The sequence below is a fragment of the Neopsephotus bourkii genome, unplaced genomic scaffold (genome assembly GCF_033783945.1).
Source record: "Neopsephotus bourkii isolate Nb327-2 ecotype Australia unplaced genomic scaffold, CSIRO-AGI_Nbou_v1 NB_1292, whole genome shotgun sequence".
Classification (NCBI taxonomy): domain Eukaryota; kingdom Metazoa; phylum Chordata; class Aves; order Psittaciformes; family Psittacidae; genus Neopsephotus; species Neopsephotus bourkii.
Genome location: NW_026901776.1, coordinates 3,376,396 through 3,395,710, shown reverse-complemented (window position 1 = coordinate 3,395,710; position 19,315 = coordinate 3,376,396). Strand labels below are relative to the sequence as shown.

At 38.5% G+C, this 19,315-nt stretch overlaps 1 protein-coding gene across 1 annotated transcript in view; it reads right to left on the bottom strand.

Moving 5' to 3' along the window:
* The window catches only part of WDR64 (WD repeat domain 64), a 68,635-nt gene that overhangs the window by 13,715 nt on the left and 35,605 nt on the right, over positions 1–19,315 (bottom strand). The window contains 7 exon segments of the mRNA XM_061365762.1: positions 1,439–1,531; positions 3,358–3,488; positions 4,394–4,570; positions 5,585–5,754; positions 7,026–7,149; positions 7,614–7,759; positions 9,590–9,716. Of these exon segments, the coding sequence (XP_061221746.1) occupies positions 1,439–1,531; positions 3,358–3,488; positions 4,394–4,570; positions 5,585–5,754; positions 7,026–7,149; positions 7,614–7,759; positions 9,590–9,716 (968 nt within the window).

Here is a 19,315-nt window from a genome sequence, read left to right as displayed (position 1 = left end):
AAATTCAGTGCATGTCAGTGTCTTGTTCTCTTTCATCTTACCCAGCACTTTGTTCTGCAAAGGTTTTTTCAATTAATTGTAGAGTATTTTCAATCTGTTAAGAAAAATCTTCAGAAATGGGATTCTGTGGAAGAAACTCAGGAAAAAAAATTGTATGTGGTCTTCAATGTTTATGTTTCTGTGTCGAGAAAAGGTCTGACTGTCCTAATGAGAGGTTCTTCCCACATAACTTACACCAATTTCACATCTGCTCCTTTTTTGTATCTGAATAATAGGGATAATGTAAAACCCCTATAGGAAGTATATAGCTGGGTTTTCCACTTAAATTAGGACAGGTGGCCATGGCTTTGTAATTTTTCAATGTTTGATTTCACAGACTTGCTAGCATTCTTGAACGTTGCGTGTCTGTATGTTATCACAGTCAAATTCATCCAAGTGCCTTCCTAAAACATACAAAACATCCTAAGCCGATATGATTCAAAGTCATTGTAGGATCCTCCTGCTTATGCATAATCATAACTTTTCCTGATTTATACAAATTTCTGTTTGTGAATTGTAAGCACCACATTTTTAATTTAGCTACGATTTCCTAAACTGATCATTAAGCTATAATATAAAATATAATAATATAACGTAAAAAAAAGCAAATTTATGTTCAGTTAAGTGGCACTTGTACATTTAGGTGTGTAGTAAATACATAAGCTACTTGAAGATTTTAAAGCAACATAAGACCATAAATCATTCTTCTGGTTCAGGAGAGCAAAAATGCTGCCTAATTGCTTAAGACCTTAAAGTCACATTAAGTATTTAAACCATATTGAGTACTTCTGCCTACTGTTGCCTTTGCACAACCATTGGAAGCCAGGCTTCTGAAGTTATGTACACATGCAATGCTTTTCTCTCAAAATGAGCATATTTGGCTAAAATTCTATTGTCCATCCAACACTAAAACCCTATGCCATCTTCTAGTTTGTTTTAAGGTGAAACTTGAGGCTGCACATTTCAATGAGCTTGCTCTCTGTTTGATCAGAGTATCTAATAGCATGAGGATTGTATCCATTTTGGAATAAAGAAAAAGCCTGCTGTCACAAAGATTTATCTCAGAGAGATAAGAATCAAAGAAGGTACAGTACACAGGAAAGCTGATACCTGACAAAGGCTGATTTCTGTTGAATTCTTCAACAGAATTGAGAGTTAAGAGGTCAGATAAAGGACAAAAGGATAGCTTAGTGGAGGAGTAAAAAAAGAATTTATAATATTTATGATTGATAAGCATTACAGAAGTTTAAGGATAGGAAAGCTAATTAACTGTTTGAACTTGAACTGATTAAATGCAAAGAAAATCTCCATTTAAATCAGCTGTCTTGGACAAATATTACATGGGTGTAGAACAAATGACTGCAGCTGTCCTGGGTGTAGATACAATGCACACAGTTACCTGGAAGAGAAAGCGCTATGTACAAGGAATAACATGGCATTGACTCCAGATTCCTGAAGAACTGAAGCCTGGCTGTCTTCGTTAATTTCACACCTGAAAATAAAGGACGTGTCGGAGAGGTTGCGTATTGTTCCCAGAAAAAGTTGCAAGCTTTATTTGTGATGTAAAAAATCAACATGTCATTTCCCAGAAAGCACGTCACCTAAAAGCGTTAGACACAGTTTTTCAGAATCATTTAATCAGTTATGATGGATTAATGTCAGTGAAGTGTAGGTACAAAATGTGCCTGTGTCAGGAAAACTAGGAACCTGATGGAATGATGAACATGTGTTCAGCCAAGTATTTTCTTGAGAACTAGTATCTAAGAGAAAAGTAAAGTAACTTATGTTGAAGTTAACTGCTAAGTTAATGTTAGAAAAGTACCTGTTCCTGGCATTCAAACCAGTCATGTGAACCCTGGGTAAAATACTCTACTTATAAATTGACTTCCCTATCTTCCATGCATCCACATTAATTTGCTTCCTCATAAATGAGGAAGCAAAAGAAGAGACAGAGCCAGAACTGAGTTGAGTTTTATTATTTCAGGTGATACAGAAAAACTCAGCTTACTTTCTCACAAACACGCCAATTTTACATATGAAGGGTGCTATGAAACTACTGGGTAGGATAAGTAAATATTGACTTTGTATGCTATGAAAAGACATGTATTCCACCACCACCACAGAAATACTGCTGTTCTGCTCCACACAGACTAACCAGACATGTAGTTTTTCATTTTCTTCATTGTCCTAGGTTCAGCAATAGCAGTCATTTTTCTCCTTCTCAGTAGCTGGTGCAGTGCTGTGGTTTTGACTTTCAGCCTGGGAACAACGCTGGTAACACCAATGTTTTTAGTTGCTGCTCAGTAATGTTTACTCTGACCAAGGACTTTTTGAGTCTCATGCTCTGCCAGGGAGGAGGGGAAGCCAGGAGGAAGCAGAGACAGGACACCTGACCCAAACTGACCAAAGAGGTATTCCATACCACAGCACATCATGCCCAGGATATAAACTGGGGGCAGTTACCCGGAAGGGCTAGATCACTGCTCGGGTTGGGCATTGGTCGGCAGTGGTTGTATTCTCTTCTCTTGTTATTTCCTTTATCATTACTATTACTGGTGGTAGCAGTAGTGGTTTGTGTTATACCTTAGTTACTGGACTGCTCTTATCTCAACCTGTGGGAGTTACATTCTTCTCATTCTCCTCCCCATCCCTCTGGGAGCGGGGGGAGAAAGGGGGGGGTGAGCAAGTGGCTGCATGGTTCTGGGTTGCTGGTTGGGCTTAAACCACAAAACTCATGTAGCAATTTAGTCTGCATGAGAATATCTAAAACCAATATGCTCACATCTTGTCACTTTCTGTGAAACAATTTTACTCCCAAACCAACAAATCTACTTGAGATTTCCCCTTGTTGAACCTGACTTCTAGCGATCTAGGTATTGACAATTATACTGATATGATAATGTAGAACATCTGCCATTATCATGTGAAGTAGTATTATTTCTAGGTGTCCTTCCAGACATGAGACTTCTTAAATAGGAATGTTTCTTCAGCTCAGTAGCAGCCTCTAGTCAATGACAGAGTGATTTACATAGAGTTGCCTCAGTGACAGTGCTGAGTTATGTTAAAATACTATTCTTAATTACATCATCCCTTCCCCAGATGGCTCTGTCTTTTGACCATGTCTCCTACCTGCAATGTCAGGAATAGCTAACAAAGTATTTTGAAGTGGGAGAGAGAGGGGCACACATAATTTGTTACTTTAACTCCTGCTTGGCCATCACCCTTTATAGCTGGGTGTCTTAGCATTTCCAGTATGCCATTTGAAAAGTTTGTATGAAATACTGGAGGTCAAAATGTCTCCTTGAAAGCAATACTTACAGGCATCTCACAGTGGCAGATTCGAAATCCCACAGAATTATTGCACCATTTGCACTTCCTGTAGCTATTAAACTGCATCCTTCTACTTTTAAAACAGCAAAACATTTGATTTCCACAGGAGGTACAAAATTCTACAAAAAAACATTGAAAAAAATGTTGAGTAGAAGCAATGTGGACACTAGAGAGGAAAATGTTTTAACTGTTAGTTTAATAAGGTGCCTAAATTGACAGTGTCTGCAACAACTGTGTATTGAATGCTATTATAATCCTACTGTATTTGAGCCACACATAAGCACCAGAAGGAAGCAGGGCGTGCGAGTACAGGGAGACTCCCTGCTGCAGAGGACAGGAGCCTGCATCTGCTAACCTGACCTGCTACCTACAGCACAGTTGCAATTAGAGCACATAAAAACTGCTGTGAGATCTAAAGATTAATCAGAAGTAGGTACTTATGTCGATACGGTAATCAGGTTAAGGGAATAAGTCACTGAACAGAAATATAACGACCTTTCCTTAAATATCAGCTAGATCTGTTAACAAAGTTAGTGAAATGATACAAAACAAAACTTAAGTCTCATGGACTAAGTTAAATTGGTCAACAACTGAAATATAATTTGACATTTTACCAAAACAATAAGAAGAAAAATGGAATCACTTTAACACCCAGCTTAATCTATTTAACACCCAGCTTGACACTATTCCTGATGGGTAGTCTAGTTACAGTGATGAATGACACTGAATTTCTAGAAGACTTTATACAAGAACTTCAACTTACTATTTTTTACAGGAATGTAAAGTGTATGTTCAGAGCAGTTGCTTTATCATGGTAAACACCACACAATGAATTACTAGGCAGACATAGCCCTTGGAAACAATCATTTTCTTACGTGATTTATTTTAGACCTTCAGTGTACTGATAATTTGGAATACTTATTTGGTTCTTATCCTATTACTTAACATTAAATCTTTGAGGGCACAGTAAACATTTTACTTTCTAATCTTCCATAAATTATGCAGAACTTGAAGTGTTTCTCACCTCTGTATCATTCTTTGGAGAGCTGGTGTCAGACAGAAGCTGAATATCCGGGAAAAAATCATGTGTTTGTAAGGTGTCAGGCTTCAGTAACAGAGACACAACTGGATTCTTTGGTGGAAACGATACTGCCTCAGGAAGCACCCATGTGACATACAGGTATGTTTCAGCTGAGTTACCCTATTAAAATAACTGACTCAATGAAAAAGGAAGGGAAGGATTTCTCTGTTCATAAGAAAAGTATCAGTGAGTGTGTCAAAAGCTTATTTCTGTGTCAAACTATAAAATGTGTTATAGGTATCACCTAGCATATACGTACACTGCAAACTGACACATCAGCCAGAAATATTCCAGTTTACTTTAGATTACCTGCTGTTATATTAGAAGCTGTGGAGTTCAGAGCTTTTGATTTTATTCAGCTTATCTACCTTCTTAAAGTTGTCTCTTCAGTTATAGCTGCTTATTTTATTAACGCTGCTGGTCTTCAGTTCACATCTACCATACCAGCAAAACTGGTGGTTGTTCCAGTTGTGTGAGAAGAAGAAGCCACAAGTCTATGGCATACAAATGACTGGGATACGTCAGCAATATCTAAGTCTGAGGGCTCAGCTGCTGACTGGAACTGTAATGTTACAAAGGACAAGTATTCAGAACCCAAGGAGGTGATGCTGTGTCTTCCACTGCCCAAGGAGTGCACTAAGGCAGAAAGGCAGCCGTGAAGCAGGAAAAGATACAGCTTCCTCATGAGAACATGGCCATAGGCCTGAGGTACTGTTAAAAAGGAGAGCTTTTACCAGCAGTGGGGCTAAATACATAAACAGGATTTGCAGGAACAGTTCTAGCCAGTCACAGCTGCTGATGAACTAGAAACTCTTAAAGCAGGATAAACACTGTCTACAATAACAGCAGCATTATTGTAAAGCTTTTATCTTAAAGTTTTGACTGAAAAGTCAATCACAAATGGAAAAGCAAATGCAAATTTCATCAGAACGCTGAAAAACAGCAAGAGCTAATGAACATATTAATGCTTAGACAGAAAGGCAGAAAGGTAATTTGACAATATGCAGAAAGTGGATTGTTCCTTGACAGTTTCTAAAAATGTATCTACTAACTAATGATGAAGTCCTATTTTACCTCAAAATTTAGGAGCTACCAAATGAGGTGAGGGGGGAAAAAAACGTCTATTTGAAAAACCTGAATGATTTTCATCTTCCCACTCTGTTCCAAAGCAAGAAGTGCATGTTGACTCTCATCAGCCTTCAGATAAACTATCTTCAGCAGGTGACACTCATCTTTGCTGCACTGGGCCAAAGGCAAGGCTTTAACTTCCTGGCCACTTTCAAACACCCAGATTTTCACTGTTCCTGCACATGGATGAGAAAGATATACAAAAGGGAATGAACTTTTCATCACCTGAGCTTCAAGTCAGAAACTTGAACTGGATCAAACAGGGAAAGAAGTAAAAAGAAAATCCAATTGGAGGTTCTGAGCTATGTTACTGGCCTTTTGAAAGCCATAACAGCGTGTGTGTTGCTTAGGAAAGCACCTTCAGGGACACAAAACTTACAAGAAAACATCTTCACCACTAGGCCCACTATGTTTCCATCTTTTTTTTTTTTTTCTGTGGCTGTTTTATGCTACAGCCCAGGATAAAAGACAACTACCTATCTTACTTCTGTTTCTGAACTAACATCAGCAGAGAGCTGGCAGAATGTGGTCTGTCAGGCAGAAGACTCCAGGTTCTCAGTTACAGCAAGGAGCAGAGGCACCTGGTTGCTGGACTTGTCCCCCAGAGCTAGTGGGGAGAAAGAGCTACAGCATCATTTTAAGTGAAGCAGTTATTATATATGACTTCACTTCTGTATGACTTCATAGAATTCACCTTCTGTCATGCTCTTACAATCTTAAGGGTGCAGTCTCTACTCTCAAGTATAAGCAAGAAACATTAGCCAGGATACCATGTGGAAAAGGTCATCTTTTTATGTGATGCAGCTTTCATATATGTAATATATTTTAATGCTTCAGGTGTGTACTCTTGAACATTTGAATGTGAAAAGACTTATTCAGTTATGTTATCAGATTACAAAACTATTAAAGTTTTCTGCAGAATTCAGTGCAGCACTTGTGTATGGGAGAGGTGTTGTCACATCACCTAAACTTGATGCACCCTAAATAAAACCTGTGAAAAATTTAGGAAACATGTAGATATATGTACTCTAGTGTTCAGTGTCTGCAGACACTGTAAAATTGAGCTTGGATACTATAAAATTGAAAACGTGCTGTTCTCTGTCTGCAGCTGTTTCATTACAGATCTAGGTCTTAAGTGCTAAGAGGAACCATCTTTTCAGACCAAGAGCTTTGAAGACAGTCTTCTGGAGAGCATTAGACTAACAAAGTACCAGAGCCCAAGCAGCCAAAAATCACTCTTCTATGAACTATCTACCAGATAAAACCCAACCAAGACATGCCTCCTTTTCCCCATACCGACATCTGTGAGTTTCTTCCCACCTTGAAAGAAAGCCAAAATTCAATTTTCTGACACTGTAAGAATCAAGGCAAAAAGTTCCGTCTCCTCTTGTAGTATGTCATTTTAAATAAGTGTAATAAAAATGTAATAAACATTTCATTACTTTACCATCACATGCTCCAGTAACGAAATAAAAACCATGTATTTCAATGGCTGCACAGGTCACTTCAGTATTCAGCCCATGCGCATCTTCCACCTGATATACTTGATATCCCGCTTCCAGGTCCCAGACCTGGGAAAATAAGACAATAATTATTTTTACTACATCCTGTAAAACTCATCACACAATGTGTTCCAGTGTGAACAAATAATGCTTCCAAGAGAAAAACTTCATATCGGTGAAAAACATTCTCTTTTACAATAGCACGCTGCCATGTTCTATTACTGAAATACTAATGTAATTACCCTGAAAATGTTCCTCTCCCCAGAGAAGCCATTCTGACAAGGGGGAGACTGTATTCAGTGTGCTATGAGAAAGACCCTTGTTAAGTCAGAGAGACTTTTGTTAAATGATTTTTTACAGTGCAAACCAAAGAAATTTAACTAGAAATAATGGAACTATAATTTCTATGCTAAATAACAAAATGAGGCTCTGAATAATAAAGAGTAACCACCTAATTGCCCAGTAACTTATTTGTAAATAAAAAAAGCTGTCACTTTTATTTTTAATTTTAAATGGAGACAGCTCACACTCACCTTCAGTATTGACTCAGAGCAGATAGTGAGAATCTGGTGAAAAACCCAGTTGTAAACTAAAACATTGATGCTTTTCTTATGTGTCCTTGGCACGTATTTTGTATCTTGTATCATATGAGTAGGGTAAATATCAATGACATCTGAACCTGCACAGGGTGAGAGGTGTGGGAATATATACATTTTGAGTATCGTAGCAGTTACTTTCCCTGCATATAGAAAGATTTTATGTAAAATATAGGGTTCATTTGAGTTCTTCTGAAGACAATAAGGAATATTGTCTGTTTCTTGAGAATATGTGTTCTCTAAACAAGAAAACATTCACATGCGCCCCCCACAAAGCATGCTGAACAATGGCTAAGTATTTACCTGCCTTAAACCACCACCTGCCCAACTTTGATGGGACTGATACCCTGACTAAGTCATTAGGAATCATAAATCCCCCTGTCTCAGACGTCAGTAGGTAATGATGATGTATTTCCAGTAGCTTCCTTCATACAGCACTGTGAGTATGAATGGTGTTTTCCAGACATTTTACAGTGCTATCAGATTAGAAGGTTTGCAAAGACAGAGATATAGGTGAGGACAATAAGAAAAAAGAAAGTACAAGGTTTTTACAGTGGAGGCTTACAAGCCAGACTACACATGCACTTCCTTTTGCAGTTCCAGTTACAGTTCTACCAGCAGAGGAGCAGCCGTCAGCAGTGACTATGCAGCAAAGGACCCAGTTGCTTAATACTTGGCATAAGTCCAGGCATAGAGGCCAGCAGCTTGGAAAAAGGCACAGAAGGAAATCTATGGCAATATTTAAATGAAGCATGAGAGTGAGTTATGATTTATGAGTGTTAGTGAATAACTGAAAATCTCTGTAAATCTAGGTACATAGCAATGAGAATTCGTTTGCCCATATACAGCCTCAGTCTCGTGCCCTCTTCAGGGGCAAGGAGACATTCACTGAACCTTTTAATGGAATCATTAACAGAATACAGGACTAGATTTTTTCCAGTATTTAGGTACTGCTCCAGTCATTGTTTGTAAGGCCAAAGTTATCTCCTTTCGTCAAGGATTTATCCATGCAAAATCCATACATTGCTGAGCATTGAAAATCTCACTAACAAATTTGAAGAAAAGATGGTATCTTTTATCCTTCAGAAATTAAAATAATCTGTAAAACCTTGACTGATTAATATTCTTGGAGTTTTTAAAATAAGGCCTAGAAGCTGAAGCTTCTTAGGATTTGCAATGAGTACCAAATGCCTAAATCGATACAACAATTTGTGGACACTAGTGCAGTGTATATATTTGGGCTTCTAAAACAAGTTCATTGGCAGTGAGATTCAGCAGAAACTACCAGATCACTTGTAAAGCTTTGGTCCCTTGGAGGTTCCAGGATCCTTGTTATACAGTCAGGAAACACAGCCCAGAAACTGTGAGTTGGGTTCCCACAATATTTTATTCCTGACCAATTGGATAATACATCTGTTGACACCATAGATTGTAGGGCTTTCTGTAGCTACTGAGTTAAATAAGGTGTTTGAATGCACTTGTGAGGTCTCCACAGAGACTGTACTTTGCTGCTTTGATCTCCAAAGGGTAGGAAGGTGCTAGACGAATAGTTAGGGGAATATCAGTGGCTTAGTAGCTTTCAAGAAATGGCAAGGCTACAAAAAATATCTGTAGTTTATTTTTTCTGAGGAAGCCTCACCTTACCTTCAAAAAAGCCTTTCTCATTTCCTTTTGTTCCTGTTGTTAATTTCCATGCTGCATCTTTTGGATGCATATTTCTATATTGAAATTAGCACTGTATATAACAAGATCCACTTTAAAATGGTCTTAATGTGCAAATACCCTTACCTCCCAGTATTCTGTACATCTTATATACTTTATTTCTTTACTCAGCTTCATCAGTATGTAACCATAAAGGAAATCTCATTCTAGGAGACGGGACATTCTCTCATAAATCAACTGCAGCAACATACTGGAGATAAGCATGCCATGATCATTGTCAAATAACATGACGGAGTTCTCCATCTCTTCAGGGTTGACTTGAGTATCATGGAAGACCTGCAGCAGTGACAGAGTCTGTATGTCCCACACTCTAAAAATCTGGAGGGAGAGAGCAGGGAGAAAGTTTAGTACTATATCATGATTGGATTTTCAACTACTTTTCATTTCTATGATAATAATATTATAGTCTCTAATGAAAATCACATTGTTAAGCATGGTACTTCCTTAAATTAGCAAAACAAATATCAAAGGTATCTTTATCCCCATTTTACTAAGGATAAAAGACACAGAAAGGCTGAGCTCTGTAATCTTGACCTGAGTTCATAGGAGAACCAGGTCTCCTGAGAATTGGTTCTATTCCTTAATGACAAGATGGCTCAATTGTGTCATACTTTTCAGGCACAGTAGTTCAAAAGCTTGTATTTGAACTGGACTATCAATTGGTGTGCAACAGTAAAAAAATAATTTTCACAGGGTTCCAGGTAAAGGAATTCCTGTAATCTTTGACTGACAGCAGATATTGGAGCAAATTAGGATCAGGAAACACTGCAGAAGGATCATTTCAATGCATATGTAGTTCTTGTGTTCTCCATAAGCAAATGGTAGTGATCACAGCCTGGATACTAATCTGTAATGATGTATACATTAGATATGTTTGGTTTTACTTTCAGTTTCAGCGGAGAGCACAATGGAAAATACTTTAAACCACAGAATTACTTGATAATAATTGTATGTTATTCATCCTCCCTGATGGGCCTGATCAAAAGCTGTGTTGAACTCACTGCTATCCCATGCAAACTGCTCTTAGTCCTGAAAGAAGTCATGATTTAATTTCTCAGATCTCATGGCTTTTAGTGTGGTGTATTTTCTTGCAAGATAATCTTACTATAAAAAAAATTTCAAAAGTCATTCTGCCATCACATCTGACTGCAATTTTTATTCAGCTGCCAAAACCATGGTGAGTTTTATGTAGGTATTTGTGCAAGGTATCTGTATTCATTCACTTGTGTTACTAAAAGGTGGGGCTGCATTTTTAATTGAGATTTTGACATGTTGGTACAGTGCTCCCATCAATATCAGGAGTGTTGTGGGTGTTAACAAAATTCATTGAATCATTGCATTAAATGATTCATATAATGTAAGTCCACAAACCAAATCAGGACAAACCCCTGAAATATTCAGCTGATTTTGATGACTGAGCTCCATCTCAGAGAGAAATTTTGCATAAATAATTCTGCTTCCTGTGCTACAGTCTCTGGAGGTCTTCCTCTCTCAGCTGTTCCTTATTCTTTGTCACGCAATTGACATCTTAGTGTCTTTTCTTTGGTGATTTTGATGCAGTTAGGCAAATTCATGGGCTTGGCCAGGAAGCATGAAGCAGCCAGCCTGCCCCGACTGGGGCTGGGCTGCTGTTTCCCTAAAAGAGCTGTAATTTTGGGAGATCTGATGAAGAAAAAACCCCACAAAAACCTAAAAAACAACTAGGAAAAATGCTAGGGTAATCTGCATTCATTTGTTTGATTCATCCCAGGATCTCCTGTATTAATATTATGTTAAAGGTAGGTCCAAGTTCAAGGGCGTCTGGAGCATACCGCTTTGGTGAAGTTTCTTGCATTATATTCCTGAAAACCTGCTCGATTCACCCACAGGTAAAACCAGCTGTGTTGGTACATTAATCTGTCTACTGCGGGTAGCCCACCCAGTAACCCCCTTGAAACCAGCCTGAACATCAGTCCATAACAGCTGAGCATTGTATCAGAAAAAGAATGAAGTGGAATTGGGACAGAGAGACTGGAAGCTCATTTTGAAATTACTGGTTTTTTTTTCTTTTTGACTGATCTATTAGACAGTACAATGACTGGAATCTTTGAAAAACAGCCAGACTAGCCTGAACATAGAACTCTGATTGGCACTTTCATATAATTTCATAAAAGTTTTAATGACATAAGCTACTTGCTAAGGCCATTAACAAGTTATGCCCTAAGAAACGACCTGTTAAAGAGCAGTGTAGGGGAGAGGGACCTGGGGGTCCTAGTGGACAACAGGGTGACCGTGAGCCGACACTGTGCCCTTGTGGCCAAGAAGGCCAATGGTATCCTGGGGTGTATTAGAAGGGGGGTGGTTAGTAGGTCGAGAGAGGTCCTCCTTCCCCTCTACTCTGCCCTGGTGAGACCTCATCTGGAATATTGTGTCCAGTTCTGGGCCCCTCAGTTTAAGGACAGGGACCTGCTGGAGAGAGTCCAGCGCAGGGCAACTAAGATGATTAAGGGAGTGGAGCATCTCCCTTATGAGGAAAGACTGAGGGAGCTGGGTCTCTATAGTTTGGAGAAGAGGAGATTGAGGGGTGACCTTATTAGTGTATATAAATATATAAAGGGGGAGTGTCACGAGGATGGAGCCAGGCTCTTCTCAGTGGCAAACAATGATGGGACAAGGGGCAATGGGTACAAACTGGAACACAAGAGGTTCCACTTAAACTTGAGAAGAAACTTCTTCTCAGTGAGGGTGGCAGAACACTGGAACAGGCTGCCCAGGGAGGTTGTGGAGTCTCCTTCTCTGGAGACATTCAAAACCCGCCTGGACACGTTCCTGTGTAACCTTATCTAGGTGTTCCTGCTCCGGCAGGGGGATTGGACTAGATGATCTTTTGAGGTCCCTTCCAATCTTTAACATACTGTGTGATACTGTGTGTGAAACGACTTACAGACAGTCTTATGTCAGAAGTGCTAGAAAATACTATCTGATGTGTAACTCAAATTCAGCACAGTCATGCTGCTACTGACTTACAAAAGTTTGTGACTGGCAGAAGGAAGATGGATTAAATTATCATTAAAGAAATTTGATTTTCAAAGTAATTGCTTTTAGATCATCTTTCCTAACACCCAGCTAGAAATCTGACAGGAAGAACTCCGAGGAAAAAACGAGAACAATCTGTCAACCTCATAAATAAAGCAGCTACAATCAAATTCACTGCTGAAAACTCAGAAAATTCAGTTCCGTAAAGTTGCTCACCTTTTAATACAAAGACCTTTGAAAACTTAAAATAGCCCTGAGAAATACTTTCTATGCTGATTTGCAATTAGGTAATTCTATGTCTGTAGAGCACCACTATTATCTGTCCATTTGATCCCATAAAAACTTAAACTGTTTGTGGATGTCCTGAACCCAGGACAGTGGGGTTGAGGTTTTTTTTAATGTAAATATTACAGGAAAAAAAATCATTTTACACCTATAAATACAGAAAGTAATTGGTTTCCCAAATGGCACACAGCAAATGTTAGTCTGAAACATAACCCACAAGTTTTGACTATTTCAGCTTTCTTCACCATAGCCTATTCCTTCCTTAATTCGGAAATCTATTTATTTCTCTGTTGAACAGAGTGTGTGCCCATTACAATTCATAGGCAATATGTCATGTCCTTAAAAATGCTTTTGATAATGAGGAAGGCTTCACTTGTGCATATGTTCATGTTATGAGAAGTTATTTTCAATTGCCAGGAATTATTTCTTCCCAAGGCACACACACCATGACTGAGAATGAATGTTTGTTACTCTGTATGTTATAAAATGTTATGGTACAGGGCTTTTTCACTAAAAAGAGGATCTCAGCACAGGGAAAACACCATTGCCAAAAAAAAAAAAAAGGCTTAAACAAACCACGCTAAAAGCCCCCATAAATAGAAGACTGTTCACTGTATGCAGAATAAAAATAGAGATAACAGTGGCTGAAAATTATTCAGGGAAGTACAAAGATTTTGAAGCTATTGGAATTTCCATTAGTAATCTGATTTTAAAGGAAGTTATATTGGATCAGCAAAATTCTGAAGAGGAAGGAAAGAAAAGAAACAGATCCATCCTTTGGCACCACAGAGAAGTTCACGGTGGGTGTTTCAGAATTTTAAATAGAAGAAAATTCTTCCTGAATATTTTCTTTGTTTTCAGGAAAACTCAAAAGGAAAATACTCTAAAGAACTTCTACAGAGACTAAATTTTCCCTGATACAGTACCGAGTTAGAGGAACCATGTCCAACATATTCCTCTGATAGGCTTCTGATTACATTTCAGTTTACTCAGACATGCAGTTTCTAAAGCATACCAAAAGAGAAACAGGCAGGGAGAAGGCTTGAGAAAAGAAATCCAGTTGAATAGAAAAAATAGTGAAACTGTTCATCCACCTGACAGTAGATGAGGAAAACCAGAGAGAAGAATTGGTGAAGTTGAGAAAGTCAGGGCAATGTCACAGGTAGATCTTCAAGCTCAATTCTGACACAGTCACAATTAAAGCATGTAAAAACAGTTAGTGCTGATTTTACAGCACAAGTGAATCTAAGTGAAAGCCTCTTGCGCTTTCTCGCTGCTTGTTCAGCTATAAATGCCAGTAGCACATTAAGAAAACGAAGTCACTTAAAGTGACAGCAAAAACCTGGACAAATTACAGTATTCATAAACCTCTTCCCTCCTTCCAGCTTTCTTCCTTTCCCACCCTGTGGGCAGGGATGGGGAGATTACACAGACCACTGTTCCACATGAGTGATTCCCACACAGGGCATCCCTAGCGTGGCCACTAGATATAATGTCACTGCTATTCACCTGCATCAGCACACACATGACTGCATGAATTCAAGCACAGAGAGTGGCAACAAAAGGCATGCAATTTGGAAACTGGGAGGTGACTAGGGGGAGTTGCCTTGTGGATGCTTTGTTAATAGTAACTTCATTGTCCTACTTATTTATTGAAGAACTTTCTTATCTTGGCTGCCACAGCTTCAGCAAACTACTTTGTTATCCTTTCCAGGACCACAGTCTGGATCAATTCCCTCTATTCTAGGGTGCTCTTCTTGTGTCTTTCGTTTTTCAAACCAGCAGCAAACCCACCTAGTTACAAATGGAATTTCCACAGATAAAGCAAAATTTGAAACCAAATCACTCCAGAATTCAGTGGGGATTCTTGTCAAAGCCTTCTGAGAGCCCTTAAAAAAATGAAACGTGTATATCTGCATACATAAACACTTATCTTTCAAGCACCGCCTTCCTTCAAGCCCTAGAAATCAGAGCATAGAAAAAAGCCGAAACTATCTTTTCCCTCTAGTCTAAAGCCTATGTTTTATGAGTATGTAAAAACAGTAACACCCTCTGTTCTATTTTTCTTAATACAGACACAGAGACATACAAAGAGCAGAAGATTCATCTTACTAACTTAAATGGGAGCAGCAGAGGGAGGCAGAACAAAGAAGGCAAATAGGACAAGACAGGATTGGTAAAGAAGTATTTTACATGTTCTCAATACAACAAAGTTCAGGTTCAGGAACACTTATTTCATGCTAGGTTGCTATGAGACCACTGTGGAAACATGCTTTGACTTTGGAAGAAGTGAATCCTCTTCTGCCCCTTTCTGTCTGCAATTAACTGAGACAGAAAAGCACTGAAGAAGCCCAGGGTTTGCTGACCCTCCCACACCCAGCAAGAGATAATCCCTTCAAATTACTGCTAGTTAAGAATAAGAAAGTGACCTTAATACACTGCTTTGAAGAAAGTAACTACTCTCAAGAGAAAACAATAACTTCTTTTTAGTACTTCCAAGCTCTTGCATCCTGCAGATATTTTTTGTAAGTTAAGGAAAATTTGGGTTTTTTTGAAAGACAGACAACTTTCCTCAGTTTTACAGATGGTGATGCTGCAAGTCTTTAAAACAGCTTTTGAAAAAACACTTGTGCAGGAAAATCCAAAATCCAACCACTCTTGGGGCAAAAAGAAGTTACACTAGCCACAGCATGCACTATAGGCACAGACAGGAAGAGTAAGCAACAATTAAAGCTGATTTTCTGAGTGTTCATCTGCCCCTATTTGCTAGACTGTTCAACTGTGGTCATTGAAGTCTCCACAGTCTATGTGGAATATTTACAGATTCATACAGAACCTCAAAGACAAAAAGCACCGGGCATGAAGCACAGATCAGACTGCAGTTCTGCTTGCTCTATTATTTAATAGAGTAAGTTATCTGGAGAGAGTGCCATTGTGTGTCTCGTGATCCCTGAAGGTGATCCTGCAAAGTACTATAACTCACTGTGGTTATTAGAAGATGTGGGAGCAAATTGATGTCAATGGGATTACTTGTGAGGCTAAGGCAAGGAGGATTTAGCTCTAAGCATATTAATGCAATGTGGTGTAGCAGATGGTACTTTAACTAGTGCCTTATTCAGACGGTAATTTGGCAAAGTTCAAAATTATGAACATTTCAATTTACTTCCTCAGATAGTACCATTAGGCTGGTAATATATAAGGTTGCTTTCCTTTTCCCAAATGTGGAGGAATGCTGAAATAAATCAAACTAGTTTATATGCAATAGTGAGCCTACTTGTGTAGCAATGACCCTGCAGGGTATTTACTGGGTGCTATGCAGTGACTGAGAGTGTGTAAAGGCTCTGCATGCCCCTCTCTGTACTCTGTGTGCTGACAACAGACCTACCTGATCCCTAATGCAAACATAAAATAACCCCTAACACCTCTGGAAAACAGTTTCAGTGTACATTTAGATGGCTTGTGGGTCAGAAGCTGGAGCCTATGAACACCTGGATCAGAGGAGCTCAAAAAGTCAAGTTCTTCCTACCAGTTTTGAGCCAATCTTAGAAGGATGCCCTCACCCTAGGCATTAGGTTTGAAGTGATTTTACTTTTTCACAGAAACAGCATCACAGAACGGCTTAGGTTGTAAGAGACCACTGGAGAGTATCTTGTCTAAGTGCACTGTTCAAGTGGGGCCACCTCAAGCAGGTTGCCCAGGACCATGGAGACTCCACAACTTCTCTGGGCAACTTGCACCAGTGCTCCTTTTGCCTCCCAGTAAAAGAAACATTTCCTGATGTGCAGATACAGCCTCCTGTGATTCACTTTTCATTTCCTCTGGTCCTGTCACTGGGCATCACTGAAAAGACCATGGCTTCATCTTTACACCCTCCTTTCTAATACTTATATATGCTGATGATCTCCCTTGAGTCTTCTCTTTTCTAAGCTAATTTTGTAGGTTTGTTTTTATTTTTGCAGACTACTAAAGGCACAAAGTAATTCAAATGATGGAAAATGGGACAGGAAATAACAGAAAACAGGGTAAGTTATATGAAAAGTCCACAGAACAATATTCAACATTCTTGAAGGGTTATGCAATATAAGAGGAGAATAAAATTCTTAATAGCTGGGTGGAGCAAGTAAACTGAAGAGAAAGAAAAGCTCAGCAGCAAGAGGGTTAACTTTAACTTTCAAAGCAGTATATGAAAAATGTATCTGATATAGATGTTGCCACATAATTTCTGTGCAGAATGACTGAAGCAAATTTCCCAAATGCCTCTTTTTTGAATTATCTCAATTAATTTGAATACTGTTGATATACAGAACATTCTAGTAACAGCTGCAATTAGCAAGGGTTTGACATAAAGTAAACATTGTGCTTCCAGCTCACCTGTTTCCCAGAAGACAAATGACTGTATTATAAATATATCCTTGAAACAATGTCATGTGCTTTCAAAATAGGCTGGAAAAAGAAATCCACACTCACTCACACAGACATTGATACAATCACAAGACAGACAAAAGACAATTATGACTTCCCACGGGGGTATTGTGCAGCCAGATTGCCATTATGCAGATCTGGAGAGAGAGCACTGGAGACAGATAACATAAAGGTTTGAGTAAATATGCAAAAGTCAGAAAACACAAAAATATGTAAGATATCTTTACCTCACTTTGTCCTCCCTAAAACACTTAAAAATATGCCCTTGAGTTCTGTAAGAATAAAACTAATACATATATATATAGCAGTTATATATATAGCATATCTAGAGAGAGTTAATTTAATATGGGCAAATTTCAGCAAGGAGTTGTTTATGTACTTGCATCAAGTTGTTTGTATTAGGGTTTGAAGAAATTGCAAATGGAATGAAACTCTGCCATGCCCCAGAATGGAGAAGTGAGAAATCACCCTGTTTATTGTACTACTCCCCTGCCACATGTACATGTGTGCATTGCTCTTTTGAAATTTGCTGCCAAAAATGAAATTACTTTTAGAGAGAAGAGAAAGTCTAAAGAACACTCCCTTCACTGATTTAAAATAAAAGTTTTTTGCTGTTTACAAATGATACCACAGAGTGGTGTAAAGGTTGGGAATATATACTCCTTGCAGTAGTCCTGTTGATCAGCAGACAAAACTGAGATTGTTTTTAGACACTGAAGCCTGTAGGTTTAAATCCTGCTCAGCTGACTTACTTAAGTGATCTAGTTCAACCAAACCCACCACTGGAGGTATTCTAGTAAGATAAATGGAACAACTGGCAACTTCGGATTACTGATTTCCACTAACAACTCAAGTTAGGCAAGACATGAAATTGTAGCCTCTGCTGCTCCAGTTGTGAATCCCCTCTCTACACTAAATGAGATGGAGTTTGTCACTGCTTCACAGCCTTTCAGTACAAGGGCTATGCAGTCTGGTCTGGACTCTGCCATGGCCTTAATCTTGTTTCCACAGAGCATTATGAGTGTAAGATCATTTTCAATATAATGATCTGCTTCCTGCAGCATCTCCAGGTTTAATAGCCCTGTCCCTATGAGGCTGGTTTTTTTTTAACTTAATGCTTTCTGAATGTATTCAGAGTTCTGTTATATGAAAAGAATGAAGTTATACATGTTTCAGGCTGCAGGATGGAATAAGAATGAGCAAACTATAGAGAGGAAGAGGCAATGAAGGACTGAATGATATGGAGAGGAAAAAATTAACACAGCAGAGGTTCCTTGTGCAGCATTCTTCTACCTATGGTATAGTGTCAGGTCAGTTTTCTATTATTTCTGTACTCCACAGATTGCTCTCATATTACCCTGTACTTGGTAGAATTAATTCTCCAGCTGACCGGGCCCATTTTTAAAAAGGCCAGCAATTTCTATTAAATTTGTAGAAAAATGCCTTTAGTGCCAATGTAACAACCAGGCAGATTAAGTACTTTTATAAAGGATGGACTTGCCTTGCCTGTTTTGAAACATCCAACTCATGTCATGGTTCATCATCTAACTAGTGTATTTTGAAGCATCCAAGGATGCTGCTTAGCTGTAATTCCAAGTACAAAGATAGAGCATTTTAGAGGACTTACATATTCTACCAGCATTTCTCTTCAGTAAAAACATATTGCCTCAGTGCTTGAATAAGCTATATTATTTCATTTTGTACCACTTCAGACCAAAGATAAAAGGTGCAAAATAGTTGTAACCAACTATAGTGGGGAATACAGCACTCTTTTTTTATAATGATAATGATCACTGAAATTACAAGCATAAATCAAGAGACTAGGCTGTTACAACCATATTGGAAAAATATGTTTCCTGATATCTAGGTTAGTGGCTTCTGCAGAATAATTCCAATTAAAGAGTTCCTTATGTACATTTGTATTTACAATTAAATACATAAGCTTTCATTTTCATGCCAATGACCTAACCTATCACTGCAACATGCTGAAACTTTAGCAAAGTGTCCATGTGTTATGTAAAAACCCAAGACTATTTTGGTGCAGTGATACATAGGACTAGTTAATACCTTCAGCCAAATTTAAGAGTATTTCTTCTTTGGAAACATTTACAATGAAAAGGGAGACACACTGTAAGTGTAGTTGTGATGAATGTGGTTCCTCTTGTTCTGTGATATATAATTTAACACAGAGAATA